Source organism: Lepidochelys olivacea (assembly GCF_965140295.1).
Source record: "Lepidochelys olivacea isolate rLepOli2 genome assembly, chromosome: 11".
Taxonomy (NCBI): Eukaryota; Metazoa; Chordata; order Testudines; family Cheloniidae; genus Lepidochelys; species Lepidochelys olivacea.
This window is the reverse complement of record NC_140421.1, coordinates 9143383-9160659: the sequence shown is the minus strand read 5'-3', so window position 1 is coordinate 9160659 and position 17277 is coordinate 9143383. Positions and strand designations below refer to the sequence as shown.

Sequence of the window (17277 nt, the reverse complement as noted above, 5' to 3'; positions counted from 1 at the left end):
TTCTAAATTTCTTAAGTGTTAGGTCATTTTACTGACAAGTTAAAGAGCTGTCTGCAAGAGGCCTTGGTTGGTCATAAATTGTCCTTCCAGTAATATAAAACACACCATTTATTTACAACACATATGCTCTTCCAAGTAGATCCAACTGCTCATAAAGAACAAGAGCTTCTATGTCATCCCTACTGAGACTATTGCAATAAAGAGGCCATTGGAATGACTCTGTACTTAGTAGGAGTGCAACAAAATCCAGCAACAGTAGCTTTTATGGTCTCTTTCCTCCCCCCAAGGAAAACATTATATATTAGCTCCATTTTAAAGGATCGTGAAGGCCTTACTCCTCATACGGTCCCATTGATTTCAATACGAAGTAAGGTATCACTCAGTTAAGGGTGGTAGAATTTGGCCCAAAGAGATACTTTATTTTAGTTCAGAAGGAAACTGATTACAAAGAGAAATTCTTAAATATGAAAGGAAGCGTTCACATTTATTTTAATATTGACTCTAAAGCTCCTGATTCAGCTATGCCCAAGGCCATGGTTAATTAATGGATTTTCGTTGTTGTGAAAGGATTATCACCATTTCTGTGTTTACAGTTCTGCACAAGGAGCCTTTTGAGAAACACAAACACCCACTGTGCTGTACATTCCAGGATGTGCAAGCAATAAAAAAAGTGCAAGTGGTTACAATTCATAAGAGGGAGCCTTGGGAAGTGCAAGCCCTAGAGGAGAGAAACATAGAGTTTATAATATAAGCAGAGATGGGTTCCCATCAAATTCTGCATCTGAATGCCCCTGATTTGGAGACAACTTTATATCTGGATTCGGATCCCATTTTAGAATCTTGACTCCATTTCTAGCTGTAACTAAGTAAGAACTTAGACCCTGACTCAGAAGCCACTGAAGTCAACAGAAAAAACTCTGATTGACTTCAGGGGACAATGGATCAGGCCCTAATTCAGAGACGGAGGAAAAATAAGTCTGAATAATTTATCTCCAATAATAACAAAAGACATTCCTTCGTGATTTTTGTAATTCTTGAGTCACACAGAATATTGTGATATCTACCCGATGGATTTTGAGGCTAGCAGGATAATAATGGGCTAGTCTACCTTTTTGCCTTAAGGTGATTGGTTCAAATCCCACAAAATGTTCACAACAAAACATCAAAAGGCTTGATGTCGTTTTTTGTTTGCATTTCACCCATGTTTACTAAGGGCCAAGGGTAAATGTAAAGACTTATCAAGGCTTTGGAGCAGATCCTAGTCCATGGCCATTTTCATCTCTTAGTACTGAGAATAACACAATGCCTTGGCACAGGGACTGCACAGAGAGGGAGGCTATACTGCTGTGTAGTTTCTTCTTACACCTCTGCTTTGGATTGAAAGGATATTGCAGTATTTGTGATTGCTTAGGGTCAGACCCTGCTGCTGTTGAAATGAATGGGAGTTTTGCCATTGATTCCAAAGAGAGAAGGAGCAGGATTCTGTTTGGGTCTCCTTTAGGTTTCGATTGTGCCAAAATGTATGGCAGATCTGACTAGTTTGGCTTATTGCTGGTGTTATATATTTTAAAGTCTTCATTGCAACTTAAGCTGACAGTTTATAAAGAATTCCCATAAAGAGCGATACATTACTACATTTGCACCGGGACCCCTTCAAAACATTAGCTCATATTCACAATTTAAATATATTTTTGGCCAATGACAGAGAGCCAAGGCAAAAAGCAATCTCTCAAGTGGTTGATCCAACTCTCATTGAAGTCAGTCGGAATCTCTCTGTTCACTTCAATGGGAGGCACACCAGGCTTAATTTTGATCCCGACCAGTCGGTCACTGCTTGGCAAGTCACCAGCTACTGTCAAATAGGAAACAAACAGACTGGCTTCCCCTTCACTGCACCAAACAGAAAACAACTGGTATTCATTTGTAAGGCCCATCATAGCTTAGCCCTGCACTACCTTTCATCCCTTGTATGCTATTGAGCCATCAACCCCCATCTCTGCTCTGCCAACAATGCCAGCCTTAACTGCCCATTGCGTGGCAGGAGCTAACTGCCCAGGTGTGGCAGGAGCTTCCTGTAAAACCCCCAAAAGCCACTACCTTGTTCTCCTTAAAACTCACCTTTTCCGTGATGCCTACAAAAAACTCAGCAATGATTATATGCAGTGTTGTTGTAATGTGTCGGTCCCAGGCTATTAGAGACAGAAGGTGTGGGAGGTAATATATTTTATTAGAGCAACTCCTGTTGGTGAGAGAGGCAAGTTTTCGAGCTTACACAGAGCTCTTCTTGTGTCTCTCACCAACAGAAGGTGATTCAATAAAAGATATTACCTCACCCACCTTGTCTCTTAATAATGGCTAGGCAGCTGGTGTGCTGTGACTGCTGCTTATCACACTGCCCAAATGCGTCCGTTACCTAGCACACACTCCATCAATTTGTTGTATCCTTCTGTAGCCTGTACTTGGATTGTAAGCGCCTCAAGTCAGGAACCATCTTTTTATCTGTGAACAGCACCTAGCACAAGCAGGCCCTGAACCTGCATGGGCCTCTGAGTGCTACCACAATACAGTAACAACGAAACAAAATAAATTATGAAAAAAATTACTTTTTAATGTACAAAAGGCTTATATACAGGTTCAGCATGTTACCTCCATTTTTATGATGTAGAAAACAGCTAAAAATGTCCATAAGATATAAATTTGACAGAACAATTCACCTACAGTGCTTTTAGTAATGATGTCTTCTATACATACTATATACAGAGCTGGAATGGTTATAACAATGCTATTTTAGTAAATGAAGGAAGACCACCTCTGAACAATTATAGGAATCTTGACAAATTGGAGATATGGTTTCGCTTTGGGGTTTGATCTTTTCTTGTTACACGTGTTGCCTGAAGTGGGGCTCACTAACAAGCACTCTCATATGCATCCACTGAATAAATCAGCTCAACAGCCAATGGAGACACAAGGGCCTGATCAGTTGCAGCATTTGGGAGGCCCAAAGTGTGACTCCATATGCCCAGTATGGCTTAGAGTCCTAAATTGTGCCCTGCCCTCTTTCCTCAAATGCAAGGGTGAGGTAACTGCAGGTCAGTCTGTACCATGAACTCAAAAAGCCCAATCATTTTAAATTCATCTTTCTAGGTTAGGCACAAGTGCAAACAGCTGCCCTGCCTGATCTTGCTTTCCTAGCACAGCCAGGAGTCCCAGTGACATCAGAAGGGTTTTAGGATATGTGAGGAAGGCAGGATCAAGCCCATCATGCTTTGTTTACCCAAGCTTTTTATTTAAGAATTAGGGTGGGCCACGTTCTGCTATGTTCACTCACCCCTAACTCTCCACGCAGTGCCACTGGAATTAATAGGACAATACGTGGAGTAGGGTACTGCCCAACACTAGGAAGGCTTTTGCACTCTGGTCCGATGGTAAATGTATATTCTGTTTATGTGTGGTCTTCTGGGGTATTTGGCATCACAACTTTTGGGGCAGGAATAATGACTGGCGTTCGTGCAACGGCCACAAGCCATGCTAGCATCAGTGCAGTTTGTGTGGCACTGGTGAGTGCAAAAGGAGAGCAGTGATTGTAGAAAGCCAACGTTAGCACCTTTAAAAAGCACCCAATGGGAGCTGCAGTTTGCAGGTGGAACTGAGCCACATTCAGTAAAGAGTTGGCCATCAATTGAGCAGGAAAGGACAGAGCCTTGCTGACGCGATATCATGCACATTTGGTTTAGTTTTTTAAAGTTCAGCACACAGGGTGTCTGGAATCAGGAGGGAATTTCACATGTGTACCCTTCCCCTTGACATACTTAACACTATAATACTAGGAAGAAAAGAATTGTCTTTTTGAGATGTGGTAAATTTCAGTGAGGTCTGTTTTCACTGTGTTTACCCTTTTGTCTACCAACAGGAATAAATAATACATTGAGGAGTCTTTCCACTAACTTCAGGATCAGGCCCTAAAATTGCAAAAACTGTTAGCCAGCTTATATTTTGTGGAGGATTTTCTTGTGGTTAGATTCCTCCTATTCACCCCAACGGGTAATTTTCAGAGAGGCTTTCACCCACAGCTCTGATAGCCCACTACAAATCCCAGACATTTGACTAAGGGCTTGTCTTAATGACTAATGAACATTTAGTTTGTGGCAAGTTGGGGTGTGAATCAAGCCTGCACTAGCTTGCGAGGTAGGCTCTGCTGATATGCGTTAACTGTTCGTCGGTGCGCTTGGATCTAGTCCCGTTTCAAAGAGGACCAGATCAAAGTGCACGAAGAACTGTTAATGTGCATCAGCAAGATCCACATGGATAGTTAGTCTGAGGCAGGCTAGTGTGGGGTAGAGTCACACCTCAGCTTGCCGTGACCTAACTGTTTGTGTAGACAAGTCGCAAGCTAGCTAAGTAATTATATGCCCCCCCATCACCCTGATGAGGAAAAATTAGAGCTGAGCTGTTGTGAAGCCCCATTAGCGATTTTCATAGATTCACAGCGTTTAAGACCAGAAGGGACCACTGTGATCATCTAGTCCAACTCCCTGTACAACACAGACCATAGGCTTCCCTGAATTAATTCCTGTATAACCCCCTGATTTACACAAATTGTTTAAGGCCTCAGACGAAAGTCACTATTCTACTGAAGTCACTACTGACAGGGCATAAAGTTAAGCACATGCATAAACCTTTGCAGGATTGGGGCCTTCCTGCCATTAGAGATGCTTTCAAACGAATGGTATTTTCAGGCCTCTGCTACATTCTACCCATGATATAAACCATATTGTAAACACATCTGACAAAAGGGGGCATTAATCTTTCATGTGTCCCATCAATGTATCTTTCTGATGTTTTTCCGAAACACTGCTATGCTTTATAAATTTCTCTTGATTTTATATACACTATATTTGATTTCAGTGGAAGAGACGCCTTGACTACTTAACACTAAAGCATAGTAAGGCACTTTTCTGAGACGCTGTTGGGAACTGATGCTTTTCTACGAAGTCGCAAGGAACAAAGAATTGTTCAAAATGATACTGCTGGGAGTGGACTTTTTGGGAGATGTAACTAAATGCTTCTCTCACTGGAGCAGAATATGCAGTATGGCTTTTATTCAGCTCAAAAAGACACCCCTCCGTTTGTTTCTGGCATGCACTGAGAAATGGTCTTTTCTTTTTGCAGACATAACTAAAAGAAAACCCAGGGAGGTGGCAAACATGGAGGAAAAGATTTCATTTTTAACCATTCTTATGCAATATTATCATTTGGTGGTGGCGTTGCTCAGACCCTTGAAAAACCAAGCCAAAAAATAATACTTGAGGTTGCACTCTTTTGGTGCTAAACTGCTTTTAGATAGTTTATACAAGTCTGTGCAGAGACATTTTTTACTTTGAATCCTTTTAATGTATTTAATACTTGTCAAAAATGCTACTCTATAGAAACGGATTATTTTTAAAAAGCACATTCATAAAACTGCTTTGTGTAAAGTCCCTGGGACAAACCATGGGGCTTTATCATTAGGACATCATGTTAAGAAATTTACTCTCTTCTGCCAGGGTGGTTAGCATGGAGCTCATGTCGCCTATCGCCATGTTGCTTATTCCAGCTGGTATGGACGGCAGTGTCAGAGAGTTCCGTGGAGTTGTAAGGCGAGAGGAGTTCTGGGAGAGATTCTGCAGAATGCTAGGGCTGAGGGTTCCTGACATCAGGCTTGAATGGTCTCCATCATCCATGATGGCATCAAAATCTATCTGAGCAGGCTCCAGACCCTGTGAGTCCACTGTGCTTGACACCTGGTTAGCTCCGGGAGAAGGCATGGCAGCTGGCTTGATATTCAAGGCACACTGCTGCTGTCCCACTCCACAGTCCACATGGTTATCAAAGTTTCCATTTTGTTCATACATGTGGATTTGACCATAATAGTACATCATATTGTTTTCCCTCGTGCTGTTTGCACATTGCTGAGCCTGCATTGACACCATATTGTTGGTTCTTTTCGGAGTGGCCTCTGCTGTTTCCTGGCCAGGGCTCATGGTATTAGTAGCGTGCGGAGTTCTCATGTAACCTAGTTGCTGAATGTTGCGTATCCCTCGATGTCTGTTTACTGGATTAGGGTCAGGTGGAGGATGAGGCTGTACCATTCCAGGAGTGTAGGTCTGGCCAGCTGAACCCATTATGCTCTGTTGGGGCTCAAAGTTTGGCTGATTTGAGGTCATTAAAGAAGGGGGCTGATAAAACACCTCCTGAGTCATGGAGAAATTCATGGGATTTGTCTGAGATGAATAGTTCTGCTGACTTTGTTCATGCATGACCTGAGTCAGTCTATTATTGTTGACCATTAAAGAGGGATCCGTTGCAACGTCCATTTGCTGAGGATGAACGTGGGATCCAGACTTCACTACCATGTTGCTACAAGAAGGAGAAAGCTGGTTTGGATCTCCACTGATTGCATTTGGGCTCAGCATTTGATGAGCCTGGTTATACCCTTGGTGCAGGCTCAGATCAGAGTTCATATTAGGTCCTGGATTTATCTGCTGCTGCTGCCTCAGCTGCATACAGTTTAGCCTTTGTCCATCCATGCTCACATTTCTTTGCATAAAATTCTGCTGTGTCACGTTCATACCGCTTTGACTCATCTGCATTTGCTGCTGGTTAAAGTTCTGATATTGACCAAAGTTCTGCTTCTGCTGGACAACAGCTAAGTTTCCTTGAGAAAACTGTTGCTTCGATTGGTTAGACATAACATCAACGGTACCTGAGCTAACCTCATTCCACTGGACGGGCATGTTGTTTTTGCTCATGTTCGAGGGAGTGCCAAAGCTCATGTGGCACTCTGCCATCCCTGGACCCAAATGGTTCATGCTTGCATCAGTTCCAGCCATCCTGCGCTGGCTAAACAAGTTCGGATGTTGCAGTTTCCCACTGCCTTGGAAGTTTTGCATTTCATTACTGTACCCCATGGAAGCATTTTCTACAGCTGCCCCATTGTTCTGAGATTTGATATATTGCACTACATCATCTGGCAACATAATGTCATCTTCTCCAATGGGGCCCTCTGTCTCACCTGACATTGCTTCCATGGCAATATTCTCACTAATGCTCAGAGGTCGAGGTGAATAGACGTGCCTGGGAAGGCTGCCCTCAGAGCGTGTGTAATTTGAAAGGCTGCAGTTCCTTCTGTCCGCAGGATGTGGTGGGTGGAGGGGATTCATGCTGTTGGTGCTGTTGAAGCGATGGACTCTCGGGAGGGACAGTGGGTCTGCGGCGGGTCTCCTCACAGGATCGCTTGCGCGTCTTGTGTTGTTACCTGACACGTCATGGGGAAAGGACAGGGCTGCTGCGTACCCATGCGTGCTGCCATCGCTGCAGCGTCTTGGCCCAGGAGGGAGGCGAAACGAAGGCAACGCAGGATCTGGCCCATCGAGAAGAGAGATCTTGGTCTTCAGACTCATTCTTTCCAAGTTAGGTAAAGGTGTGGGAGGAGGGCCCCCCGTGGCAGCAGCATACTTGGCTTTCAGCCTGTAGTGCTGAGCTGGCGTGAGGTTGAGAAGGCCAGGTATGCCGCTACACTGGCTGGCTTCGCTTGATCTGCGTGACGCGTCCGTAGAAATCGGGTCGTAGGAGTCGGCAGAGCTCGTGTTGCTGGGACGATTCCCAAACTGCGAAGCTTCGCTGGAGCGGCGACTAGAGAAATAAGGGGAAATCCCTGATGATCTGCGACTTACAGTGTAGGCCGAGCTGATGGTGCTTGTTGTACTGTCGCGGCGTTCATTGAGCTGATTCAGCATCGTAATCTCATTTACAGACAGCTCCGTTATTCTAGGATTAGGCAGTGTAGCCGAGGAACCACCAATATTTTCTAGGATAGAGCCTGGAAGAAGGTTGTGGGGGAAGAAAAATGGTTTTGTTAGCTGAGAGGGCTATTTTGGGGTAAATAGCTACACCACATTCACTGTTGTGCTTGGGGTCTAAATACAGATCTGTGTGTGTTACCCACCAGCAAATGTTTGCTTAAGAAGAGTGATGTAAACGTGACTAACTGGTAATGGAGTCAGCACATTGTCTGCAGCTCTGGGGAGGAGGGACAGCTCAGTGGTTTGAGCACTGGCCTGCTAAACCCAGGGTTGTGAGTTCAATCCTTGAGGGGGCCATTTAGGGATCGGTGGCAAAAATTGGGGATTGGTCCTAGTTTGAGCAGGGGGTGGGACTAGATGACCTCCTGAGGTCCCTTCCAACCCTGATATTCTATGACTTTATGCTCCAATGAGAAAAGGGACAGTACAGGGCAGGGAAAGAGGACAGTGAGATGTACTCAGGAAATTAACTGAGTCGCTGCTACAGAGTCTTTTCCAGTGTTTGCTTCATTGCCACTGCAACCGATGAGGAGAACATTCCTATGGGCTTCTTTTTATAAGGCAGAATGAAAACAGTACAGGCACAACATGTGGTTTCCAAGCCTGGTCGTATGATCAGTCACTCAAACTGGTTTCAAAAATTCAGAGGCAGAGGTCTGATTGCTCAGTACTAGAAATTCATGTACCCTTCTGAGATCTTTTCCAGAGCAATTCAAGAAGCTCCTATTCAGTAAACTCTAAGGGCAGATCATCTGCCCAGTGACTTTTCCTTTGATAAGCTGGAGAGGCACAAAATGATCATAAATTTGTCCTAGTCAGGAATCTCTAGCTGGCATAGAAGTTAAAACTAGCATAGGTGGCTCTATGCCACCATCACCAAGCTCCCGACCTGATATGGGGGCAGGCCAAAGTCATGGGCAGGGATGGGGGCATGGCTGGATTGCTGTTCTGCTCTAGCAGTCCTTACATGGCAAAACAGCCCATAGGGGATTGTTACTGCTAGCACAGGGCTGCTCTAACTTCCACCACTGGGGTAAGGTGGGGGCGGGTGCAAACTGGCCTTGGGCAACTCTGGGAATCCCACACAAAATTATTCAGCTGAGTTCACACCTGCATAGTCCTTTTATGAGACAGCTCATCTTTATTCTGCGAGGAGTGATGTTTATAGGCAGGGAAATGATTCTGCTCTAGGGCAGACCCTTTGCTGTGAGACATGGGACATGGCCTGAAGGAGCCTAACAGCGGGAAGAACATAGGACCATGGCTTACCATTTCCTGGTATGGGAGGCAGCTTGGTGTTTCTGACTTGTGGAGCTGGGCTCACCCATGAGCAGGAATCCTTAACCGTCTTCAGTTTCTCCTTCTTGAGCTGTTCAAGTCGCTGCATCGTTGTCATGTGTTTCCTTAGCTGAAGGCTGACTGTTGAATTGCCCGATGAGACTGTCGAGTCCACAACAGGAGCGTTGTCATCCAGTGCGGTCAGGTCTCCCAGGCTTCCCCCACTGTGCATGTTCATTTCTACTCCACTGTCATTGTTGTTGGTGCTACCAAGTGGTGATGGTTCACTGCTGCATGATGACTGGCCACCAGGACTGGACTGACACATCTTGGAAAGGAGAAATAATAGAAGATCTGAGTTCTGCAGTTGAAAACGCAGCTTTGGAACACGCATGCACGCGGGCCTGGAGACAGAAGTCTCCTATTTATCAATACATTTGGTACAGGGAACAGGTGGTCACCACCTTCCCCATACACAGACATGCTGCCCATTGCCATGTCTCAGCTCTGTTCTGCAGCCATGGAGCACTTTCTAGGTGGGAGTGTATAGTTTAGTTTCCATATCCAGTCTTTGCTGCTGACAAGTATTTGCTGGCCAGTATGCTAATTAATGCCAACTGGTATTATAGTTTCATGCTGTGGGCAGGTTTATTTAAAAACAGCAATACTTTAACAAATCTGGATGGACTTGTTTTTTAAATTCACAAGCATTTGCATAAAACCCCACAGGTTAAAAATCTTTGGTGTGTTTCATTTTGCCCATAGAGACAGACCAAACATTGCTGCTGCAGTAGATAAAGGGTTGATGCTTCATGAAGATAAGCTAGTGCATTAGCAGATTATGCAAGGTACAGCTGCAATGAGCACCAGTTTATCTAACACAGGATCAAGTCCTAAGTGTTTCAGGCACAGCATATTTCTGTCTTTTAAATACCTTAACATGTAATTAGTTTAGCTGACAATCTTTCTAGATGGATAAAAACATGGCTTGCTATTTGCAAGCTCCCACTTACAGATTGGGTAGATAAGTACCATAAAGGTTTGTTTTACTTGCATTAGAAATCACACTGAGCAACTTATTTTCAACAAACATTGAATGGTCTGAACTTGCTTGGTCACAGCACTCTTCATTGTTAGGTAAGATGCCAGGTTCTCAATTCCTGGTCATAAACTCCTGCTCCAGAGATTGTCAAAACCTGGGAATGCTGCAGAGGCAACATACTTAGCCCCAGGACCAGGTGGGAGTGTCGGGAGAGCGAGTGCCTTATTTTGATCAAAACCAGGCCTAAGTAGCAGGGCTGCCTGGCTTTAAAGGGTCCAGTTACCTTTCATCGGAAGGACAGAGGTTACATTCCAGGAGTGCAATGCTGGGGTGTAATGCTGGGAGGAATTAAGTAAGGGGAATTCTTGGGACACTGACAAAGAGATGCTGGACCCTCCCCCAATTGCTCCTTCCTGGCTGCCCACCTGTACCTCCTCACTCCCTTTGCATTTAAACACTACTTGGTTTGGTTAGCTGTCGGTACACAGTACAGAATATATGACATTTTTATACAGCGATTTCAATACAAAGAATTTATTTTCTCACCTTAGTACCGACTGTCCTTAGGAAGGTACAGTAAGGAAAGGTAAGTGGGAACAAAGAACAGGTTGTTAGAATAAAGAGAACATTAACAAAAAGGAGAAGATTAGTGAAAGAGTGTAGAGGGGACTACACAATTCAGGGTAAATTAGCAGAATTATTTCTCTCCCATTTCTCCCCCCTCCCCCACCAATTCAGAAGTCAGCACATTTAATTTAACACCTCTTAATGTACCTGGATCCAAATCCCAGTGAATTTTCACAGACCTCGGTGGATTTTGGATTAGATCGAATTTTGGGTCAGAAAGAGGAACCCCAGACACTATTACAAGTGTTTTCAATCAATTAGCTCCATCACAGGGCTTCAGAGATTTGAATTGAAACAAGTAGTAAATACAGAGAGATACATATGTTGTCGATAGGCACAGTGAGCTGGGTACTGCCCTCGTTACACCATGCAACCCAAGTGAAGTAAAAGGGGTTCTGTATCTATAGCAGAAAGGAAGGATTGCCCACTGTGCCTAACACCAATGGAGCTGCCCAGAGTGTAACTATGGAAAGAACATGATCTACAGTCTGTTAGAAAAATCACCATTAGGGAAAGTAGGGGAGAAATATTTTCATAGAAAAAAAAGTGTGTGTGTGTGTTATTCTTACACTGAGTTTTTCAATGAACACAGGATCATGTGAAGGTGAAATTGTCCATTTAGCCAATAAAAGCCATTCTGGCTGTGAAAACAGTCAATTCCTTCCTGGACTAAACTCCTATATCATCACAGTATCACCCAAGAGCATGGCATCTAGCCCTTTTATAGTGCAAAGCCATGTTGACTGGTAGAAATGAAAACATTTTGGCCTGGCTTAAAATCAAGAAACCGTATACTTTGAGTCTCAAGGCTTGTGAAATTCTCTCAACTCCAGTGAGAAACCCGGGAACTGAATGAACTCTAGCAGGTGAAAGTGACTTCAGTTCAGCCATTTATTGCCTCTTGTTTTACAAAAATTTTGCCTTTTTCGCTGCAAAGGGAAGGAGAAATGTTGAAATGTGAAAGAGTTGTGGTGCAGCAACACTCTTGATTTCCTCTAACTACTGTGTAATACACAAAAACTCACAGATTTAATGAAATGACATGTGACTGGCTTGGAAAGGAAATAAGACTACTGCATGATTTAAAGTGTCTTGGGGGACAAAAGAAATTGTATTATGACAACATGTTATTGTCACATTTTCACCTTCATGGCATGGCATTAAGGCCGCATGGGCTGATGTGTTCATTCATCATCCTATCATGATGTATCAGCAATGTTACAAATATCACACCTTGGACTCTGTGTTGCTGTGTAACAAAACACAAAATACACTGGGGACTCTTAACTGTCCTGCAGTTTTAACTTTGGGGTTGAGGGCATTGAAAACTGGGATCGTCCTGCAAATTTCTGGGTGCATGGCAAATGCATGAGGAGGAAAAAGGCTGCAACTTTACATTTTTCACCTGTCTCTCCGAGAAATTACAAACCATACTCTTATCTTTTAAAGAACAGCTTCTCTTACCACAGAATTCTCAGTCTTTATTGTTTTGACTTGTAAGCAGTCCTCCATGCCTCTGGTGGTACTGTTAGCCTCGGTGCTCTCTTCTGACACCTTGCTACTCTGCTTGGCACTTGCTTCGTTGTCGCCATTTTCCTTGAGGGGAGGCGGCCTTGGGTGAACGTCGTTGCGCTGCTTCTTCGTGACATGGGCGTCGGGCCCATGCACAGTCTTGACGTGTTTCCTGAGGGAACTGGGGTCCGTGTACCTCTTTGTGCAGCCCGGGATTTTACAGACATAGGGTTTCTGTTGATATGACAAATTTGAGGTTATTTTTAAAGCAGACTGAAATATTGTGGACATGCTTTGTAGACAAAGATAAGCCATGTCCTTACAGAACACAATGAACATGATGCTGCCAGCAAAAAATATGGAGAATCTGCCTCTTAGGGTCTTGCAACGCGTCTGTGGCAGATTTTTAAACTGTGATCCATGTTCTGCTGGTGGTCATGGAACACTTGGTTGTGGGCCACAGAGACCTGGCTAGTCGCTTGATACTGGCTTTACTTCTTGGTTTGGGCTGCAAAATTCAAAGATAGCTAAAAATTCACAAAATACTTTCCTAGTATTACTTTTCCACCTAAGCATTTGCTGCCACAGGAATGTTTCATGATTGTGGATGGGAGGGGAGGTGGTCTGAGTCATTGGAATTGCAGGGGATTGTCTACAAGACAATCTCTCCATTAAGATGGTGTCTACTCTGGGAAAAAGTTTGAGACCTCCTGATCTATGAAAATCCAGAGAAACTAAGCCAGACTGGATTCTGTCTATCTAGTCTTTTGTATATCTCCAGCACCCATCACTCTGAAATCTGTTATTGTGCAAAACAAACCACAGGCACGCAATGCTTTTTAAGACGATGGCATTGTATTCCTAGAATCATGAATCATTGATCGCTGCAGCAAAGCAAGTCTGAGGTCAGACTTTTGGAAACAGAAGTTAGCAAGTAGCTATACTTTCTTTTTTTTAAAAAAAAACTTTGATTTATCCACTTCCCAGTTCCAATGTGCATGAGCACCAAAGCTGTGAAGGCTATTGCAGCTTTTGAAGGGTTGAATTCATCACAAGCACCACTTCAGCCTCACAATTGCTCTAAGTACTTTTTCACTGAGACATTGGAACGGATCCATCTAAATGAACAACAGGTAAATGATTTTCTAAGGTTAACCAAAAATGGCCATTTCTATTAGTTAGGTATCTATTTTCGAATTTGACAAAAAGAGCACATGTAAAACTGCTGGGGGGAGAGTTAGTTAGTTAGTTAGTTAGTTTTGGGTAAAATCAAACCAAACAACAAACAAAACTAAACCAGCACAATCACACGAACAGCACTAGAGATCTATTCTTGCAACAGAATTCCTGGCTGATCTTGGGTAAGTCACTTTAACTCTCTGTGCTTCAGTTTCCCCATCTGTAAAATGGGGAGATAAGTATCTACCTCAGGGTGTTGTGGTGATTTAATGAATTAAAGTTTGTAATGCTCACTTAGATTCTTGGATGGGGCAATATAGAAGTATTATTACTGTTGTTATAATCTGCATTAGGGAAAAGGGAATAGGATGACTTACAAAGGTCCTTTAGCCCTAATGTTGGGGAGTAGATAATAGCTCTGTTTGATATTTATGAGTATCAAGAATATTGAAATGTGGTCATTACTGCCAGTGCTACCAAGAATTCCATTTAAGGGAGATGTGCTTAATCAGAATTTCCCCCCAGCAACTGAATTAAGCCTAAATGCTGCTTCCCTGGGATGCCTACAAAATATCTTAAGCATTGTTCAAATAGAGATATCTGGTGTTAGGAGCGCTCTGCTTTTGCCGGTTTAAGCCTGGCAAACAGTTCCAATATCTCCTTCCACATCCTTCACAAATACTTGAAAAGTTACATCTCTTTGGCTGGTGGAATCATCACAAGCCTCCTCAGAAACTCAGGGGCACTGGATTTCTAGAGTTCAACTGTATTTCAGCTTGAGTTGGAGAAAAATGTCTCTTTGGGTATGTCTGCACTGCAATAGGGAGATGTGATTGGAGCATGTGTAGATACGCCTGAGCTAGTTTTGATCTAGCTAGGTAGCAGCTGCTCGAGTGTGTACCCAGGGTCCTGGGCAGGTGGGGTTAGCCTGTGTAAGCTGCCTGTGCTGCCGCAGCTTTGCTGCTATTTTTAGCGTGTTAGCTCGATCAGAGCTAGTGCGTGTAAGTCTACCTGAGCTGGGAATCACACCTCCCAGCTAGGGTGACCAGATGTCCCGATTTTATAGGGAGAGTCCCAATATTTGGGGCTTTTTCTCACATAGGCACCTATTACCCCCCACTTCCTGTCCCGATTTTTGACACTTGCTACCTGGTCAGCCTACTCCCATCTATAGCCTAATAGTTGTGGACTTGCATCACCTTGAACTTTTCAATGAGCCAGCAGGTTTGCACCACAGTGGGGTGATGGAGTTACAGAACAATTTTCTGGAACAACACTAGCATCTCTTCCCTGGAAAATCCACAACAGGCCATCAGGTGCGATGTCCTGAGGGGATTCTAATGGGTTCATTGACAACACCCAGGCACATTACCTCATTTCAAATGAATGGCGGCCAAAGTAGTGATATACTGGCAGCCTGGAAACCTGATGCCATGAAAGCAGTAAGAGGCTGAACCATATTCCTAATAGTTTTGTTACAAACTGATGGGGACAAACCTGGGGAATCCGGGCCTAAGTTCTTGTGAATATTGGTGGATAAGTCCATCTTTTCTGCATGTGAAATTGTGGTCTAGCCTGAGTACACAGGATATGGGGCTAGATGGACCTTTGGTCTGACCCAGTATGGCCATTCTTATGTTCTTATGAGAGGACAAGGTAGGTGAGGGAATATTTTTTATTGGACCAACTTCTGTTGGTGAGAGAGGCAAGCTTTCGAGTCATACAGAGCTCTGTGCAAGGTTGAAAGTTTGTCTTTATCACCAACAGAGAAGTTGGCCCAGTAAAAGATATTACCTCATATTACCTCAAAGATATTGCCTCAAAGATATTGTCCTAATATCCTGGGACTGACACAGCTCCAACTACACTGCGTACAAGTAGTGAGAGGACTATCAGAGACCTACTGCAGCTCCCTGGATTGCCTGGTAAGCTGGATCCATTCAAACAAAATGCATTTTAATGCAGTCAGATGCAAAAAGAAAAGGAGTACTTGTGGCACCTTAGAGACTAACCAATTTATTTGAGCATAAGCTTTCGTGAGCTACAGCTCACTTCATCCGATGAAGTGAGCTGTAGCTCACGAAAGCTTATGCTCAAATAAATTGGTTAGTCTCTAAGGTGCCACAAGTACTCCTTTTCTTTTTGCGAATACAGACTAACACGGCTGTTACTCTGAAACCTGTCAGATGCAAAGTTATATATCCAGGACCAAGGAATGCAGGCTATACCTACAGAAATGGGGGACTGTATCCTGGAAAGCCATGACTCTGAGAAAGATCTAGAGGTCATACCGGACAAGCAACAAAGCACAAGCTTCCACTGCAATGCTGTGGCAAAAAGGACTAAAGCAATTCTTGGATGTATGAACAGGGGAGTAGTAAGTAGGAGTTGGGAGGTGATTTTACTTCTGTACCTGGCACTGGGGAGACCAATGCTGGAATACTGCATCCCGTTTTAATGTCCATATTTCTAAAATTATGTTGAAAAATTGGAGATGGGCGAAAAAGAGCCACAAAAATTATTCAAGGTCTGGAGAAAATGCCTTACAGTGAGAGACTTAAAAAGTTCAATCCATTTAGTTTATCCAAAAGAAAAGTGAGAAGTGACTTGATTACAGCGTTTCGGTTCCTTCATGGGGAGTAAATATCAGGAACTAAAGGGCCCTTTAATGTAGTGGAGACATGCATAACACGGACCAATGGCTGGAAGCTGAAGCCAACCAAATTCAAATGGATCACACATTTTTGACAGTGAGGGTAACTAACTATTGGAACAAACTACCCAGGGAACTGGGGGATTCTCCATCTCTTGCTGTATTTAGATCAAAACTGGATGTCTTTCTGGAGGATATGCTTTAGCCAACCACAAGTTACTGGGCTCATTATAGGGGTAGTGCGTGCAACTGAATGGCCTGTGATACACAGGAGGGCAGACTAGATGATATTCTGGCCTTCAAGTCTATGAATCTATAAGTCCTGAGCTGCCCAGCCCTGGTACAAATCAGATTTGCAAGGGAGCAGCTTTAACTTACCCATCAGCTTATAACTGAGAGAGGTCAGCCTAAATATTTGGATTCAGATCTGAATACCTGGAAAGACGTTTGGATCTGGGTTGCTCATCTGGGTCCTTCTCTAGTTAAAATAGCTCAGAGAAACATCCAAAACTTTGGAGTGCTTATTCCCATCTGAACCAAATCTGTGAAACCTTTTGAGGTTTGGTTATCACTGGGTAATATAGTATTGCTTTAAAATTCTGTCATCCATTGAAATCACATTATTCCATTCTCCAATGATTCATATTTAACTGTTACAAATTAGGCTACAAACTTGCTCCTTCATGGTTGCAAACATTACTAGAACTCTAGAACATTGTTTTTTTACCCTTTCCATTGTCTGCTAATTAGTAGTAATATAATTGTTAATCCTCAGCCTTAGCCATTTGCGGCAGACCATCACATGCGTTACAATAAAGGCAATTTCCTGCATTCCCCAACTTCTAATAGTGGGTCTAAATTATCTAGGGTTAACAAAGAGTTGCATCACACTTTATCATTATATATCAAAAGATACAGGTATGACTATTTCCAAAGCGTCAGGACCCAGGGTAGAAATCACACCCCGATGAGTCTATGCTGCGATCATGTTAGAAAGCAAGGTACAAAAATGTAGGACCCTGTTTGGACTATTAAAAATTATGAATTTGGAAAGCACCAGCTTTAATTTCAAAAGCCAATCAGAAAATTTGCATACTTCAGCATCTGTTTGTAGTTTCTAACATGGCTTTCATAAATATAAAGCT

At 43.3% G+C, this 17277-nt stretch overlaps 1 protein-coding gene across 2 annotated transcripts in view; it reads right to left on the bottom strand.

Moving 5' to 3' along the window:
• Positions 1–2625: 2625 nt before the first annotated feature.
• The window catches only part of GLI2 (GLI family zinc finger 2), a 253069-nt gene continuing 238417 nt past the window's right edge, over positions 2626–17277 (bottom strand). For both annotated transcript variants that reach the window (XM_084642885.1, XM_084642886.1), the window contains 3 exons: positions 12253–12534; positions 9111–9447; positions 2626–7858 (listed from right to left, as the gene is read on the bottom strand). In XM_084642885.1, coding sequence (XP_084499011.1) covers positions 5505–7858; positions 9111–9447; positions 12253–12534 — 2973 coding nt within the window. In that variant the 3' untranslated portion in view covers positions 2626–5504. The remainder of the gene's footprint in view (positions 7859–9110; positions 9448–12252; positions 12535–17277) is intronic.